The sequence below is a fragment of the Manacus candei genome, unplaced genomic scaffold (genome assembly GCF_025592945.1).
Source record: "Manacus candei isolate 608988 ecotype Guabito, Panama unplaced genomic scaffold, ASM2559294v1 h1tg000042l, whole genome shotgun sequence".
NCBI lineage: Eukaryota > Metazoa > Chordata > Aves > Passeriformes > Pipridae > Manacus > Manacus candei.
Window position 1 is genome coordinate 3947493 of NW_026138090.1, and position 18464 is coordinate 3965956.

At 45.9% G+C, this 18464-nt stretch overlaps 1 protein-coding gene and 1 long non-coding RNA gene across 2 annotated transcripts; one reads left to right on the plus strand and one right to left on the minus strand.

Annotated features, from left to right (window-relative positions):
• Window positions 1-4377: 4377 nt before the first annotated feature.
• Window positions 4378-14788, minus strand: PHYH (phytanoyl-CoA 2-hydroxylase). Its single transcript, XM_051795206.1, has 9 exons — window positions 14622-14788; window positions 11125-11180; window positions 10856-10966; window positions 10573-10738; window positions 10197-10278; window positions 9026-9207; window positions 8126-8275; window positions 7003-7134; window positions 4378-5381 (listed from the first exon to the last, which is right to left on the minus strand). The coding sequence occupies exons 1-9, from the start codon at window positions 14706-14708 to the stop codon at window positions 5328-5330; spliced, it is 1020 nt and encodes a 339-aa protein (XP_051651166.1). The 5' UTR covers window positions 14709-14788; the 3' UTR covers window positions 4378-5327.
• LOC127474450 (uncharacterized) lies at window positions 12164-12634 on the plus strand. Its single transcript, XR_007905854.1, has 2 exons — window positions 12164-12265; window positions 12427-12634. It is a non-coding gene; the product is annotated as an uncharacterized LOC127474450 (long non-coding RNA).
• Window positions 14789-18464: the final 3676 nt, after the last annotated feature.

The window sequence follows — 18464 nt, forward strand, 5'->3', positions numbered from 1 at the left end:
ATTAAACTTTCTTTCCCCCCCCCAGTTTCTCTTGCATGAAGTATGACTTTGATCTACAGCACTGGAAGCCAAAGCCAGGATTCTAAAATCCTTCCTCTGGCACCTTTCCAAGCGTCTTCATATCAAAGCGCTGAGCATGCAACCGCTGTCAGCAAGGTCAGGAGTCAGACTAAATCTGACATTTCTGAACTGTTAGTCTGGAAAATAGCACATAAATTCTAAGCAAAGAATCTTCGCTGTGTTTATTGTCTTTTACCAAGCTCCAGAAGGCCCTTGTTTTCAACACACATGAAACGTCAAGGCCAAAAAAAAAAAGGTGTCTTAAACATCGAGGCTGCAGGTGCAGAAGGACAAATAAGCAGCTGGGTGTCTAATTTTTACATGTTCCTTTTGTAAACTCAGTTTAAAAAAAAAAAACCTACAAAAAAAAGGCAAGGCATGGTTAACACGGTGCAGAGACCTAAACTGCAGAAACATTAAATTAGAATATTTTGGATGTAACATGCTGTTACATACAACAGCACTTCAATTTAGGTATTTAGGTACATGCATGTACCTCCAACATGTGAATCCAAATATCTGCTGCAAACCAAATTATAAGAAACGTATCTTACTAAGCCAGAGCTAACCTAAATCACACTAACACCATAACAACTTAATATATTTTCAGAATTGTTTCTAATTCAATTCAATTCAAGCAACTTTTCTAAGAGGGTAAGTGCTGCTACAGTTAAATACACGGTGACCCAGGCATGTTAACAGCTTCTGCATTTCCCTCCCCCTGGAGCTCTGCATAATGGATTAGGAAGTTTATTTGTCAGCCAGAATCCAAGAAAAGCCAACACATGAGGAAACTGTACCTACCCATTACATACATTAACACAGTTTCTTGCTGTATGAAAAGTGATGTGAATCTGCTGCTGCTAACAACCCCAACACGAACACAAAGTACAAATCCATCTGGTATTGGACAGAGCATGTATAGAGCATCATGTAACCTTCCAGAAGGGTTAGTCTGACCTGCCCAGCTTGGATATTGCCCTCACCTTGGCATTAAAACATGTATACATTCACAAATCTCTGCTGGGTTCTCCCACCAGTGTCCCCTTTTGGCTTGTTACCTCTGGCAGAGTACAGGATCTGAATAGCTCTTCATCCTCCCAGAAATTATGCACTTTACCACCTTTTTTCCAGACTGAATGAAGTTGGGTCTGCAGATCTCGTCTCATTATCAGAACTCCTGGTGGATTCATCCCCTTGTGTCCCAGGGAGAACTGCCAAGAAACCCTTCCCACAGCAGACACAAAGGGCACTTGGAAGAAAATAATTAAGTAGTAATTTAAATTAAATTTTTGATTCTTGTATACATGAAGATACAATTTACCCAAGCATTTTTGGCTGAGCAGCAGGAGCAGTTATCTGGGGTATAAACTGAGTATTCACTCAAGCACAACAGAGTATGAAAACACCACTGCAGAGAAATGACACCTCTCCTAACACTTCACAGGGAAAGCACAGGAATTCATTTCAACAAGTTTAAACAAACTGGACTGTGTCCTGCCAGGCAGAGAGAACAGTCTGCTCCAGAGGACAGTAAACCCCCCTTGCTAATGAAGCCTCACAACTGCTTTGTGCGTGGATTGGAGCTTCCCACAGAGAAACTCTAGACCTTACCTGTCAAGAGTCACACAAGGTGTGAGCAGGACACAGCCCGTGCAAATGCAACAGTGGTGAGTGAAGGGAAAGCAAAAGGTGAGAGGAGCAGCTGAGGAGGGAGATTAGGAAGATAAATGCTTGGGATAGTGAGGAGGAAGAGGCACTTGCAGCTCCAGCAGCTCATTTTGGTAAAGGCACAGAGTATTTAAACTTTTCCCCTCACACAACCATTTTGGGAATAGTATATTCACAGGCATGTTATCCAGCTGCACAGGTAATGTAATGCCTAGCACCACTCAGAAGCAAACAAACACTTTTGGAGAGACAAGGTTCAAGAGCAACCTTCACAGCAAGGTTCAGGATTCAAATAACTTCATTTATCGTTCACAGGATGCTCGGGAACATTGAAAAATTTAAAAATCAAAAAGACCTCTGTTCTAACAAGTCATTTTTAGTTCTCCAAATCCATTTATCTCCTCCTGGTTCCCGTGCTCTGCAGGAAAAACTCCTTCAGTATAAACCTGAAAAGGATCCAGGAAATCCAGACTTCTCCAAACAACCTCCTCACCCCAGCCAACCAAGAGAAAGACATCAACCCGTGGAAGTCAAACTCTCAAACCTCAGCAGGTGAGCCTCCTGGTTCTTGTGCAGTTTGAGGTGAGAAGCCAAGTCCAAATGCTGCTTTTCCTCCCAGCTCAGTTCAGAGCTGGGGATGAACTCACAGGAGTGAGAGCAAAGGTCTTGCCAAGGCAATTGGGAATGTGGCCTCACCACATCACAGCCTGCAGGTCAAGGCACTTGCTGCAAGACCAGGAGCAGAGTGAATGCAGTGTGTCCTCATTGCAACCTGGAGTCAGCTTTCCTCCAGCCTATTCTGGTTCCATAAGAGGTGGAGGTCAGAGGTTGAACATGGTCCTTCTCTTTTCAGGGCTCTTCCTCTATCACATGAAGTTTTCAAAAGATAGCAAAAAAACCACAAACAACCAACCACCAACCAACCAAATAACAACAAAAACAAACAAAAAAACCCTCCCAAAACCAAAACCAAAACCAACAACAACAACAACAAAAAACCCCAAAAAACAAACCAAACCAAAGAAACCAAAACAAACCCAGGTGACTTGCTTAGTTATTGCTTTTCCTCCTCCTCCCCTTCCTTCTGCCAGGGTGGTGATTCAAAGAAGAGGGAGTTTGGACCTGAAGGCTGGTGAGACCTTGCAGCTCTCCCCCTGCAGTGACCCAAATCAGTGGCATGGTACTGCCAGGAAACCAAACCCTAGGAGACCAGGGTGGGCTGTGGGTTTGTTTTACACAGAAAACCAAGTGCTGGAGACTGAGATTAATTTCTAGGCATGAATTTCCACTAGTGGGGCATGTGCTTTGGAAACCTGGGATTGCAGAATCTCTGGTGGCTGGGATGGCTGGGAACAGAAACACTTTAAGACTTACCAGGTCGATCCCTCACAGAGGAGGTCACATTTACATGAACTGATGGAGAATCCTTTGGACTCCAGCTCTTGCTCACATATCCCACGAGGAAGTGCTTGTAGATCCTGCTCTCCCAGGGACATGGTCCTGCTCTCATGAGTGAGTAGCTTTGCTCAGAAGGAGACAAGACACCCTGCTGGATCTGGCTCTGCCCAGAGTGATTTCAGGGGCAGGGATGAGACTCCTTGGCATTGCTAGGAAGCAGCAGAGCAGGCCTTGCACACAGTCAAGGGGATCCTACTAAGCTTAGTCCTCCCCAGGCTCTGTTGTCATAGGACAGAGTGAGGAAACAAGTCTCTCACGAGGTGGGACAACTGCTGAGTTCAGATGATATCCAAGGTCTTTGATGGGTTTGTTTTTATAAAAGAGGGAATTCAAGCCTAAATCCATTGGCAGAGATGCACAATTTTTTAATAAAGAAGCTGAAGTTCTTCCTTTCCTTCTCTCTCCCAGCTGTAGTAAGAGAAATTCAGAGTCTGGAAACTCTGGGAATCTGAAGGACACCTGTAGTTCTTCTCTGTGGTCACAGCTCCCTCCACAGCCAACTCAGCTGCACCAGTAACACCAGAGACTGAAGTCTCTCTGTGAATCCTGTGCCATGAACCATATGGGATAGACCAAATCGTCACAAAAACTCCCAAAGAGAGCCCCAGCTAGGCTGTGAGCCAGAGTTCAGTAAAGTCACCAGACAGGGTCTCCAACTCACTGGAAATCATTCACTTGGATCCATGCCTTCCCCAAGAGCTGGATTAGTGCCAGGGTTATATAAAGGCTTGGGAAGAGATGCAGGAACCAGGATACTCAAAGTCACCCACTAAGCAGGTCTGGGAGTCTGTCCTAAAGTCTCCCCACTCATCAGACTTCTTGGTGTTCAAACCAGAGGATGGTGGTCAAACCAGAGGATATGTCTGTCTCCAGGTGGGGAGCACAGCCCAGACACCTCACCCCACCACCAAGGGTTCAGGATCAATGCAATAACCCTGCTCAAACCTCACCTTGTTTAGAAAGCATACAAACAGCACAAGAAAACCTGCAGCCAGAGGAAGAAGCAGCAAACAGGGCAGAAGGAGCCATGAGTACTTGTCAGTAAAGACTTTGGTGCTGTTTTGGCACTTTTTTGGGTGGAAAGGGGAATGGAAAATGGCTGAGGATTGATGTTTTGCACTGGGGTGTTCGATGATACACCCACCACCACTTTCTGAGCAGCAGAAATAACACAACACAGCCCCCAAGTGCAGTTTGGTTCTGATTTATTCTGTATTTCAAAAAATAGATTCTGAAAGCGAAAGGATCTTTCAGAAAGCAAGAAAAAACATTGTCAAAGGTGAGAGGAACATCTCAGTGCACATCTCTCCACCCTGCCACCACTGTGTCCCAAGGAGCATCCAACCACCTCCGCAACCAGGCAGCAGCAAAAGGCACCTTTTCCCAGTCCCACCAGTCTCAAAGGAGGACTTCCCTCACTTGACACAGCTTTGGATCAGTTGTGCAAGGCCAGTGGGAGGCTGGTTCATTGGCCCAGTATCTCCCAGCCCCATCAGACACATATTTCACTTGTGCCAGCACTGCTCGGTCAGGTACGATGCCACAGCAAGCCATGTCTGAGGAACTCTACCAGCAATCATATTCCTGCCCACAAATCCCATTTTTCTATACGAGTCATTGCTGCTTTCCCTTCATGTAGTTCCTTACACCATTGATTCTGCTGGTACCAACACCCCCATCTTTATCAGTTCTACTAATAACTTCCCATGTCAGGCTTCTGTGAAACTCTTCTTTTTTTTTTTTTTTGCATAGAAAAGGAAGTTGGGAACGCTGGAAATTTTTCTCATGTTAGTATAGCATCTTTCCAAAGGTGTGTCACGTGGGAAACATTTAAGAAACAAGAAAGAAAACATCAGGAAAATCAAGGTGTTCTTTCAAGACCTTAACTCTTCAATTCTCTAAGACATCCACAGCAAATCTGGTTTTCTAGATTAGGTTTTCTTTGCTGTCCAACCTCAGGGCAATTATTCTGTATTAGCATAGAATGATTTTGCAATGCAGCATTTGGCTGAGTTACCACTACAGAGGCCAACAAAGCACACGGAATTCTGGCTGCCCAGGCAGGGTCTGCAGTCTCCCCCACCCAGAGAAGCTCTTTCCCAGGCACTTGTTTTCCATTCTACTCTTCAGAGGGTCTTCTACAGGTTAATTCTTTCCCCCTGCACAAGCCGTGCTCGGAAGTTCCAGATATCCTTCAAAATAAAAATGAGACAAAGCAAAAGCCCTGAGGGTCAGCAAAAACAGTGACCAAGATTCCAGTTTACAGAGATGGAAATAGAGGATTACTTAGTCCTTAGCATCTTGTGAAGGTGAAATAAGAGCTGGGCACTCCTCTGGGAGAAAGTTTCAACTCCGGTTAAAAAAAAAGCTTAAAGCTACATGAAAGCACAGACTCTGCCCTGAGGCTTATATGAGCACAACCTCTTTGCCACTCAGGAGAAGGAGAGAGCCTCACCATGCATCCCTCTGGATCTACAGTGTCCCTAATTAACCCCAGGAACTAAAGCCAAGCATGCTGTGATTTTACAGACCTGTAAGACCAGGCTTGCAAAGCACAGCTGGGCACCTCACCATAACCAGGCACACTGGGGGAAAATAAGCAGAACAAAAACCCCAAAGGCGAAAAAGAAAGTCCTCTCCTCCAGAAAGCCCTAGATACTGTAAAATATGTAGATTTTAAAAGAAAATTGCTGCCTATTACATCTAGACTTTACTGTTTCGACACTGGCTGTGCACATCAGGGAACTGCTGTGGATTAAGAAATACAAACACTTTCACCCCAGTAACAAGGTTTATTTTTCTTTCAGTGGCTGGATCCCTGAAGAATTTATATTTGCTTTCTGTTTTACTCAATGGTTTCAGTTATTCAGTGAGAGTCCATTAGTCCCACATTTTATTTTTCTTTGAGGCAGATGTGTATCACTGCTGACAAACCTGGTGTAGCCTCAAGTCTAAACAACTGATGTGGGACTGACTATATTTAACAAAAAAAAATATCAGTCTGTTACTGCAGTCAGATGTGGCTACTTGTTTTAAAAGGAAAATCCACACAACACTGGGTGGGGAAGCTCCAAGAACTGTGGACATACAAACTGGGCAAGCACTGAATTTATTGCATCTTCTTATACTTGTAAATTCGGGGCAAATGACCACATCTTTTTATTCACACTGTGCAGTCTGAATAGAATAGCAAATAGTCTGGTTCAGACTCCCCATAATAAAGCATGAACCAGGAGATGCAGTGAAGGGCAGAGCTGGGAGCGACTTCACCCCAATCCTGTTCCAGTGGGACGAAATGGTTGGATTTGATGATCATAAAGGTCTTTTCCAACCTTAATTCTATGATTCTATGAAGTCTAGAGCCTCTCAAATGCTGTAAGAAGTGTGTGTGAGCAGCCTCAGAGCTGAGCCATCATGACAGCAGGGGCTGAGGATCCTCCCTGCTTGTGCTACAACAAAATGCTGATCTAATCTCCACCAATGCAGCCACTCTGGAAAGGATCAAGGTGTGCTCAAAAAAGCCATTTTGACAAGCAGAGCAGGAGGAGGAACTTCTAGAGCTCAAGGGATGTGAAAGAGCTGCCAGAGAGCAAGGCCATTTCTCCACCAAAGAAGCAGCATTATGAGGAAAAAGGCCCCCAAAAAACACACAAGTCATCTTCTGAAAATCAGGTCTTTTATCCTGCCAAACACCTCTGCTTGGCACAGCCTGATCTGCCAAACTGGGCATAGGAAAGAGCACAAACCTGCCACACAAGAGCTGGAAAGAGAACTGGCCTGGTTTGTAACAAAGGGCACTGAGCCAAGTCTTACCTTGAGCTCCACGGAAGTTGCGTTGTATTTCTTGCGGACCACTTCTTGCAGTTCCTTCTCCAGGTGCTCCTGAGTCGTGTTCTTGACATCAATGTAGTAGCACTCTGAGCTGGCAAAGTGACAGCTTATGCTCTGTGTGAGGAAATGGGGCATCACTGTCACATGGATTACAAATGACTGTTGGATCCCAGATTGTGGACACCTCGTTCCTTCCCTACAGATCACGCCAGCAAATTCCTTCCTCCTTTCAGAGCCCTCCTTCTCTCCTGAGAGTGTCCCCTTGGAGAAATACTCTTGCTTGCTGACATGCTCTTATTCCTTCCCTTCTCTCCCAAACAGTCTCCCAGCATGAGCTGTAGTACCTGGTCTCAAAACATCAGCAACTGGAGCAGGAATAGGGAAAGTCAGGGCTGGAGCAGATCCGTGGGTTCAGTAAGGGTTCTTACATCCTGCACCCAGACAGTCACAACAACCCATGTACTTTGAAATCACTAATAAGCTGCTACTGGGGCTGAAAGAACAGGCCATGTAGTAGGTAAAACAAAATAAAAAGAGAGCACTCTGTGTTGGAGTGCCTGAATGAATCCCTTCTGAGACAGGGTGAGGCCTCCAAAGGAGGGCACTTTAGCCTGTTTCAGTTAAATAATCATGACAAAAAAATATGATATGTAATCATATTGTTAATAGAAAAATAGGTTGTGTTACCATATAAATAAATATTATTTATTGGATGATGGAGAATCCTGTTATCCAGAGATGAAATACCAACAAGGCAGGGGAAGAAAGAGAAGCTCCAGATATTTGGGACTGCTGAAAGGGATCTACTGGTAAAGCAAGTACAGCCAGTCAGGCTTCCAACAGAGATTCAATATCTAATTTTTACTTCTGCTCTGTTTTTTCTCAAGCAGCTGCACAGCATGCTCTGCTTCCAGAAGACACAGATGTTTAATAATAAAAAAAATTAAAAATTTTTAAAAAGGGTGTGCAAAAATATATTAGGAAGATAAAAACTCATTAAAACATTCAATCACATATTCATGAGCTTGTGAAGGTGGGGGATAGTTTGGTCAGTTTCTTTTAAAAATCAGGAATATAAAACCTGTATCAAGAGATGATTTCCTACCTTTCGGAAACCCGATGTCTTGTTTATCCCAGAGCCATGAATGAGCAGGGGATGGAAGAACACTGTGTCTCCCTTCTCCATGACAAGGTGAACCTTGGGAGTCTTCTCATCCTCATCAAGCAGCCCATGGAAAAGTTTGTTGGTTTTACCCTAGGAAAAAAAAGGCTAAATTGAAATCACTCAGTTAAAGTTAGTGTTGGTTCTCAACACAAGGGGCAGCAAGGACAGCTGCAGATCTGCTTTCCCCTGGGCAGCATATGCCATATGCCAAACTAAAAGCCTGCCTATTTGCCCACTAGTCTTTCTACTTCAAGCCTGAGGTACAAAAAAATAATACTTTTTGTATCTTCTGCAGCTGGATTTGGACAATTAAGATTTCTCAGCTGGGGAGAATACAGAAGAGCACCGGGGAATCCCACAAGTGTGGCCTGATGCCACTGCTGGGGTCCAGCTTTCTGCTCCCAGTATAAACATCATCAACTCCAGGTCAGGTCAGGAGACATCCATTCTAAAGAGGAAGATACCACTTGATATTTAGTTGCATCCAGCTGCTTACTATCCAATTTCTTCTCTTTGGGGCAGTGCATGTGTTACCAGGCAGGAACAAATCCACAGGAGGAGACAGAGACTTGGCAGGGGCAGTGGAAAACAGTGGCACATGTTTATGCTGTTATGCCATGACATGCTGGGCATTTTCTAGGTGAAGGTGGGAACAGAGGCAAGCAAATCTATCCAGGTCACATGGAGTGAGGCCAACCAAGCAACTCTCTCCCAAAAGAACATCAGGATTTGCATAAACAGAAAAATAAAAAATCACTGAAAACCTCAGCTTTGACCTGCAGGTCCTGTCCCCACAGTGAGCTCTTCCCAGCCCTTTCCAAGCCCTCTGTGACGCTCTACCTCCCACTTGGGATAGCCATGAGGCTTCAGGGTGGTCTTGTGTGTCCCGGGTTGCACAACCAGGCAGCCGTTGTCCTGGTCGGCCCGTTCCATGGCGGTCCAGGCGCACACGATGCGGGACGCGGGACGGAACGGGAAATAGTGCAGGTCCTGATGCATGGGGTGGAGAAAAGTCTGTTTGTCTGCAACACAGGTTCAAAACCTTCAGCCTCAACAAATGTGACACGGCCTTTCCCTTCCTGTCTAACCACTGTAGCACATCCTAAGGAGCTGCTGCTGGAGACCCTTGGGTGTCCTCAGTGTCTGCTCCAGCCCACCACGGCCTTGGAAGACAAGCAGGGGAGCTTCTGCCCCATCCCAAAATGGACCACAGTGGCGGCTCTTGAGTCAGCAGTGGCACAGGGACACATTGAGACTGTTTGGCTGTGACCCCTCAGATGGCTCCTTTTGCTGGCCTTCACCACCACCAACCCCTTGCCGTGTTTTCAGCACTCATTCTGGCGGCTCTCCACTTTTGTGAACTTTAGCCAGCACCATGTTGCACAAACCTCCCCAGTACAAAGACTTTCAAACAGCCATCTGCAGGCACTGGATGTTGCAAGCAGAATCAACCCTGCCTGTGTTGCATCTAGTACATGTTTATTTAGCCTTCTCTTTAAAAAAGGAAGAAAATCTCAATTTATGGACTGCAGCCTCCCCAGACAGTCTACCCAGCACTATTAGCCCTCACCCCGGGGGCTTTCTTTCATGAGGTCTAAACAAAAATAAATATTTTTGAAGCTTTGTTTGTTATTTCTTTTCCCTCATGGAAATGGAAACACATCATCCACACCAAAAGAGTCTTTTATATATGATTTATACACTTACTTTGTCATTAATTCTGCTCCTTAAATAGATGCAGTTAGGGTATTTCTGCCTGCCTAGTTTGCCATATTACTTAGACTTTGCACAGCCTCAAAAACTCTCATGAGTTTTCTCATGTTATCTCATTAAGCCCAGGTAACAAGCTACTACCAAAATAGCCTTGTAAATTTTCAAAGTTATTTCATTTTAATTTGTCCCTTTTTTTTTTTCCAAATAGCTTTTCTAAAACACTAAGTTCAATTTTGGCCAGACAGACAGCATATGCACAATAACTTATCTATTTTCCTCTTATCCAAGTTTTCCTTACCAGAATCTGGAAGTTTATTTATCAGCATGGTGTGCATTGCCATGATGTTTGGCCCTGTGAAGCACTCAACGTATTTGAGGACCTACAGGGAAGAAAACATTAGGGAAAAAAAATATTAGAAACATGAAAACCAAGAGGAAAGGTGGCTGAGGAAGCACTGGGAGATGGATGCTTGGCTAAGGACTAGGGTACAGGAGGAGGAGATTGGGATGAAGGACAGGAGGCAGGATCTGGCATGGCACACAAACAGGGATGGCGGGAGGAGACCAAGACAGAACATCTGGAAGCTTTTTCACATAAGCATTAAAGCACAGATACATTCACACAGGCTCTTGCACCCCCACCCCCTTTCTGATGGGTTTTAACTCTGTTTTACCTCTGGCAGAGTGCAGTATCTGAACAGCTCTTCATCTTCCTGGAAGTCCTGCACTTTATTAACCACTTTTTCAGACTGACCAAACTGGGATCTCAGGGACTCATCTTTCATAATCATAGCTCCTGGTGGATTCACCTCTCTTTTACAGATCCTCATGAACTCCCTCCTGCAAAGCAGAGGGAATGTCCATGTTGGGAGAATCCAGCTGCCTCCATCTTCCCAGAGCTCCCTTGGGATGCTGCTGCACACGGGTCCCCCCAAATCCTCAGCAAGTGCCCCGTACCTGAAGCGCTCGATGTCCTCATCAGAAACGAGCTTCTTGATGAGCAGATACCCGTTGTCTTCATAGAACTGCCTCTGCTGTGTGGTGAGGAGATCATTGTCCAGGGTGTAGCTGAGACACAGAGGAGAAACACATTAAACTACAGTTAAACAAAGGAGACACCCTGGCAAAGTGAAAGGCTGCGCAATGTCTACTAATCAACATGTGGTCTAGGGATAAAGAACTGAGTTCTGAAAATCTCTGTATCTACAAAGGAAAGCAGATCTTACCAAAACCCCCCTGAATGAGGAGCAACACTGACTTGGGCAGAAGTAGGAATGCTTATCTGGGATGGAAGTTAAGGAATACATAATCAAAAGAAATAGTGCAGAACATCATCTATGCGTCCTGGATCATCATCATCCATGAGTCCTGGATCCTAAAATTCTGTTCATCTTAAAGGAAGGTTACTGTCCTGGACATTCGTTTCATGTTCTTGTTTATTTTGCTTCTAAAATAATAACAATAAAAATCTATAATTAAAAAAAAATTAAAATAATAAATAACATTAGGAGTGAACCTGGGATTTCACATTCTCACGTGGTGGTGCAAACCCTCACCTTCTCTACAGTTACTACAGAGATCTGGTCCCTCCCAAGCTTGACAGGAATAGCAGGAAGAGAGGAGAGTTATGGGCTTGTCCTCCACCTCAATTAATTTCAACAGGTTGAAATAAACACAGCTGTGCTCTCCTAGGCAGAAAGACATTCTCATCAACAGGGCAATTAAAAGCTACTGGCTAAAGAAGCCTCACAAGAGCTTTGTGTATGGTAATGAATTGTCATCCAGGGGTAAGGACAAAAAAGAGCATTTTTGTGCAGATTTCCTGGTCTCCACATGCATCTCTGCTTCAGGTTTTTATGTAAACCTTTTTTTATGTAAACTTTCCTCTACTGCTCACCACTGCCTTACAAATGTGCCATAAAAACATGAATGCTTCAGGAACAATAAATAGGTTTCCTCACAACAGTTGTGTTTATGGTCCCCACACCAGGAAGCTTAAACATTATCTGGTCAAGAGTCACATACAGTAGGAGAAGAAACAACACACATGCAAAAATGTGTGGCAAAAATGAGCCAGAGGGAGGAAAAGGTGCTGAGAACCGGATGGAAGAGAGAGGGAAGGAAGAAGACATGGGGAAACCAGGTGGAAACAACCACAGCAGGTCCAAGAGCAAGGGATTCCCCAACTGAGGGCACTAGTGCTCCACACACCACATTTCAGGGCCAACTTCAGTGAAAATGGGACTCCTGAGCATTCAGGCTCCCAAATGTCCACAGACAGCTGATGGAGACAGACAGTGGCTGAGCCCCAGCTGTGGTGGCCTCCTCAACACCTCCACTTTCCAGAACTGGGGGAGCAGCAGACAAGTCCACCAAGTGCTGGGCACCCTTTGACACCTTCCTCCCAGGCTTTCCAGTGCCTCTTCCTCTCACTGGTTTTGCTCTTGACACCTTGCAATGCTCAGAGGACAAGTTTGGGTTGCTTGGACAACTGAAACCAAGAGGCACAGCTGGGAAGGAGCTGCCAGCTCCAGCAGCTCATTTTCATAAAGGCACATTTAAACTTTCCCCTTTTCCCCTCACACAATCCTTTTGGGAACAACATATTCACAGGCACATTATCCAGCTGTGCAGGCAATGTAATAACCTGGAGCCACTCAGAAGCAAATAAACACTTTTGGAGACACTAAAGCACAGGCACAGCAAGGCTTAACATCCCCAGAAGCTTTTCCAAAGCACCTCCCTGCAGTGCCCCAAGGGGTTCTGCAGACTCCTGCATATCCAAGAGTAGCACAATACACCTGTGCAGTTTTCTCAGAAACCCCCTCACAGGCCCCTGGTGAGATGGCCCTGGCCTGACAGCCCCAGCTCTGCCAGAAGCATCAGAAGAAGTCAAACACCCAAATCACTCCAGAGGTGCAGCTGCTTTTCGAATCTCCCGTTTTCCTGCATTTTGAGGAAACCTTCAACTTCTACAGCTGGTGTGCTGATTTTTCACTGGTGTCCCAAACCAGGCAGCACTCAAGCTGAATTCACAGCTGCAGGAACGGTGGTCTTCCACAGGCACTTGGAATGTGGGTTTTTCTCAGCTGCTTTCCTTTAAGGAGGTAAGTGCTGGTGTTACTGGTGCATTACTCCCTTCTGGCTTCTACACCAAGCTCCAAAGAAAAATCTGCCACATTTTACCTTCCTCTCCTTTCTGAGGCCATCTGAAGGCAGAGTTTTTCCAATGATATGCAGAAACAACCCATCTTCCAACATACCCACACAACCAACACTCCAATCTCCAATATACTAAACCCTAAAAGCAACTACAGGAGGAAACTGGGCGTGTACAAGATGGTGTTAAACTCTCTATTCTGCAGCCCTAATTGTAAACAGAGAAGATGAGGATCCTGGGAAGGTCAGAGCCTGTGCTGTGGTGGCAGAAGGCAGCAAACCTCAGGTGCTCACTCAGCACAGATGGGTGGGCACACACACTGCCCCCCAGCAGGACAGCACAGAGACCTCATGGGCTTTGGGAGGTTTGGATGTTTTGTGTCTCTGGTGATGACTGGAATTGCTATCAAGACACTTCTTTTGTCAAAGGAGAGGCATTTTCTGTGAGGAAAAGCGACTGTCCTATCCAAATCACCCAAGCCAGAGATTAAAACAAAACTGATGTACCATGTATCAAATAAATCTATTCTTAATACATTCTGTCACTTACTTTATCCATACACCTTTCTTGCTCCAGCCCAGATTAGTCCTATTTTTGTCCAAAGCTCTTTGCATCAAGACTTGGATTTAAAAACAGCTTGTGCATCACCTCTTCTTACTTCCCCTCTCTTTACAATCAGGGTGTTTTTCCTAGCATTTATTTCTAATTTTGTGTTCCTGCTTGCATCTCTGTGTTATGGCAGTCTGAGTCAACAACTATCCATCTGTCTTCATATTTTTAATATATATTTGAAGGCTCCTACATCCCGTTTGATCACATCCTTTTCTCCTATTTATTACAATTCAAGGTAACTCGTCAGGGTTCAGCTCTCACTGTGAAACAGCAGCATTATTTTTTTTTTTAAAAAGCAAGATTTATGGCAGCAACTTTAAAAATACTCTCAGCAAGCAGTCTTTATTTAACTTTTGGAACCCTGAGACAGCCCAATGCGAAATCTCCTCCCTGCCCTGGTTCCCTTTGTCTGATGTGTCACAAAGCTGGCAGCCTCCAACATTTCCACCTCAGATCCCACTGGCAAAACAAACCTTGATGTTTTTTCCTGCTGCTGCTCTACCAGTCAAGTCTGTACCAGCTTTCAACAAAGCCTCAGACTTGCTGTGCAAATTCTAAGTCACACAGGGTTTATCCCCCCCCCAGACCCTGGAATCTCCAGGAGGGGAATTCGCTGCAGGGAAGCCCCTGCTCGGTGCTGGGGGGCTGTACTGGGAGGTGCCCAGAGGACACGGATTATCAGATGCACATCCCGACGGGCCGCAGGGCTGGAGCTCAGGGAGGAAGCACAGGCAGCAGGAGGTTTTTGGGGTGGGACGGGCGCTGTCCCCAAAATCCCAGCCGGGGCTGCCAAGGCAAGGGTAGCACACAGGGCAGGGCCCCCGGCACGTCTCCACCCCACAACCAGGACACAGGGCAGGGACTCGGCCTGGGTGTCCTTCCCAGGCCAGTGTCCAGTGTCCCTGCAGGACAAACCGCGGACCCTTCCCGAGCCCACTCCAGAAAGGATACGGGAGCGGGGGCCGCCCCCAGCCGCGGGCAGAGGTGCCGCAGGACGGTGTCCAGCCGGGCCGCCGAGCGCTTCCCGACCTGCTCCATGGGGCCCGCAGCCTTCCCTGCCCGCCCGACCTCTCGGGGCGGGACGGGGCGGGATCCTGACCCGACCCCGATCCCGATCCCCGGCCGCATGCGCTGGGCAGGGCCGTGCATGCTCAGAGCCCACATCCCGCCGGGAGCCAGGGGAAGGCCGAGCCTGGGATGGGAAGGGCTTGTGCAGGCCGGGGAGGGCACTGGGGGGAGCCCGGCCCCTGCTGTTGCACGTCCGCCCGCTTCCCATGGTTTTCACGTTCTCTGCCAGCTGCAAGGGTTTCGTCAGCCCTGTGCCGCTCTCTGAGGCCGGCATGGATCGATTCCTTATCTCCTGTCCCTAAGGAGGCTTTCCTTTACCTTCCGTGCATCTGCCGTTTGTGGCCCCGGTGGCACTGACGGGGATCTGCGATGCCCGTGGTGCATCAAACCCGCGCTCAGGGAGCCTCTGCTTCCCCCACCCCGGGCGGTTGTGCTGGGTGGCCCTTCTGACCACCCTTCTTTGCTGCTTTTGGGGGCTTTTGAGTAAGAAAAGAGAGGGGAAGGAGCAAAAAGGTGTTGCAGTGCAGCACCTGGGAAGGCGGGAGAGGAGGGGGAAAAAGCCCGGGGGAGGAAACCTGGCATAGGGAGAGAGTGGAGAAGCATTAAAAATGGCAGCTGCAAATAGAGGTGGCAAAAAAAAAAAAAAAAAATCAGCTGTAGAGACTTGATATTCCTCTGTTTAAAAGTGACATATTCAGTATACCCTGTCCTAAGCACACTCTCATCTGCCTTAATAAGCACTGCGAGTGCATCAACAAAGTTGTATCATTTCCCACAGTCTGACACACTTGAGAATATTAAGGGACTGACAACAGACCCATCACTAAGACCTGCAGCAGAGTTCAGAAGATTATTTTCATTGTCTTTTTATGTGTCCCTGATCCCACAGCCCTGTGGAGCTTCACCGTTCCTGCAAAATGGACTTCAGCCCCCTCGTGTCACAGTTTGTGACACCGCTGTGGCAGTCAGCTCATTCTTCAAGCCCTACGCTGCTGGAAGGTGGGGTATCTCCTACTGGAGTTTGCTGTGCTTCATCTTTCCCCTGTCCCGGGGCCAAGGAGATTCATCTCTGACCAGGATGGAGCAGAGAGGTGGGGACAGACATTAAGAGTTCTGAGGAGGGTGAAGGTGGGAGGAAGGCCTGTTCCAGGTCCAGCCTTGCAAGATGCTCTTCCAGCTACTCTTCCAGGAGATGGAGAAGTTGGGGATCTGGATAAGAAAGCCAGGAGAGAGAGAGGAATGGTAAATTGAGGGCAGCAAACCCAGTAACAAAAACACTGTCATAATATGAACTGCATTGCGCTATGAGGACTGGAAGGAAATTGCATCAAGAATTTGCATTATTTTGCTAACCCGGCATTGAAAATAGATCTCACACCTGCCCCTCACTCATGAGCAATCCAGGCCCTGCTTCCAGAGAGGCACCGTCATGAGTCCCCTGTAGATCCAAGCGGTCTCATGATCACAGGGTGGGCACCAAAACTCTGCTCCACAACTCCTTTAGGAAGCTTAACTCCCATTCTGCAGCAGGTTTTGCTGGAATCCGAGGTGACTTGTTGATGGATCAAAATGTCAGCTGTCAATACACTAAGCTTCATGTTAGTGCTGCAGTTAAACAGAAGCCAAGGTATGGATAGGAAGAGCTCCTGAACATAACCTGTGCCCTAAAAGCTGGTTCCCTTGAAAACTCAGTGGCAAAACTCCCAGTGATTTAAGTGAAGATGTACCAGAGCAGGTTTACATACTCCATTTGTGACATTTGCCTGATCTAGGGTGCATTCCTGTTTGTGGCTCTTGTGGTCAGTGGTTCCACATATGCTGTTCACAGAAGTGGGACAAACCAGGTTAGGAACCCAGAAAAAAAAGGTCTCTAAACGATTTTGTGTAGTCACAGGGCCAAGAGTACAGGCACTGTGAAGGGACAAGTTGCAACAGCAGTGACAGCACCCAGTCCATCACTGCCAAGGAAACCAGACCTTTGATTCCTGAGCTGTAGCAAAACTCTTACTCATAGGTAAACAGAAAGTTAATAAAAGTACCTCAAATCAAACTCAAGTGAGGGGGAACAGAAAAAAAACCTAAGAAAACCCAGAGTAATAATTTTATTACTGAAGTCCTAATTATAACTGCACTGAAAGGCCTATGTTTAACTCAGATATACGCTGCAATTGCCTTTACAATCCAAACTGAAACAGGAACCTCAATAAATCATCATCTGTTTCAAAATTTAGGTAAAAGTCTCATCAAAAGGATGAAGCAGAACAATACTACACATGCATATTCTGGCAGGGACCTGTTTGCAATGTGGGTATTTCTTCCACAGGTGTTTGACAGCATCTTATGCAAAGGTGTCTTTCATACCTGAAAAAAATGAACAAGAAGTAGTGATTTGGCTGTACTTATTTAGGAGTTGGAGAACTAAGATGCTTTTATACATACATAATATATCCCTGCATAAATATATTTATAATCATAGAATATCCTGAGCTGGAAGGGACCCACAAGGACCATCAGTCCAACTCCTGGCTCTGCACAGGACACCCCAAGAATCACACCATGTGCCTGAGAGTGTTGTCCGAAGGCTCCTTGAACTCAGTCAGGCCTGGTGCTGTGACCATTTCCGTGGGGAGCCTGTTCCAGTGCCTGGCCACCTTCTGAGTGAAGAACCTTCTTCCTAATGTATGCATTTTTAAAAAGGAGCTTCAAAAAATTCATCTCTCTGTGTGTTGAACACAATTATTCCTTTTAACTTACAGCTTCTCTGGTTATCTTGATAATACCACCAGTAACTCCCATGTCACTGGACCACCCTGTTGCGTTATATCACACCCCGAAATGATTCAGGACACCTCGCCCACAATGGCAGTGAGCAGTGGGTGATTGAGGTGACTGCCCTTTGTTTGCACCCTCCTGCTAATGCAGCCCAGGATCGAACTTTAACACAGCAAAATACTGATCTCAGGCACTGCTGGCACCACTCAGGGCTGCAGCTCTGGGGACCACAGTGACACGGTGGCTGCTTGTGGTGTAGCCACTCACCCTAAGAACAAAAGTGTGTGGACACGTGAAAAATACCACCCTTTGCATCTTAACAGCCCAGAGTGAGTAATTTTCAAACAATCGATAAGCCTCACTTACCATGGTAAGTACAGGCTGAATCTCATGAACACGGGAGAAGAAACAAGGGAGAAATTTTCTTTGTTAAGAAAGCTGATGGTGGCATTAATCACTTTATTAAAATGGATGGCATTTAAGAGAGGCTGTGTCTTTGCAAAGTACTTTTACAGCTATGTCTGTCAGTTTCCTGAATTTTATAGAACATTTTTATACAGCTGGTTTGCATTTGGCTTTTAGTTTTAATGTTTTCTGTTCATTAAATCACGAAACTAATAAAACCTAAACGATTGAGATTTCTCCAGCAGCACATGAACGTTCCTAATGCACAGTGTTATAATTTAATAAGCATCTCAATTGACTATTAAAATCCACATTATGATCAGAACTGTAATTCCAAAGATGAGGTCTTCTGAAAGCTTAATTTACTATGGTGGGAAGTGGCAGCTGCTCCAACTCAGCAAAATTAGCTTTTTTAACTGAGATGCCAGGGAAAACAGATGTAGATGAGACAATAACAAGAAAAACAAAATCCACCAACGCACAGGTTCATTTCTCATGACCAGAAGATTCAAGGAGGGATTCTGGGGACACATTAGCAGTGAAAAGGAG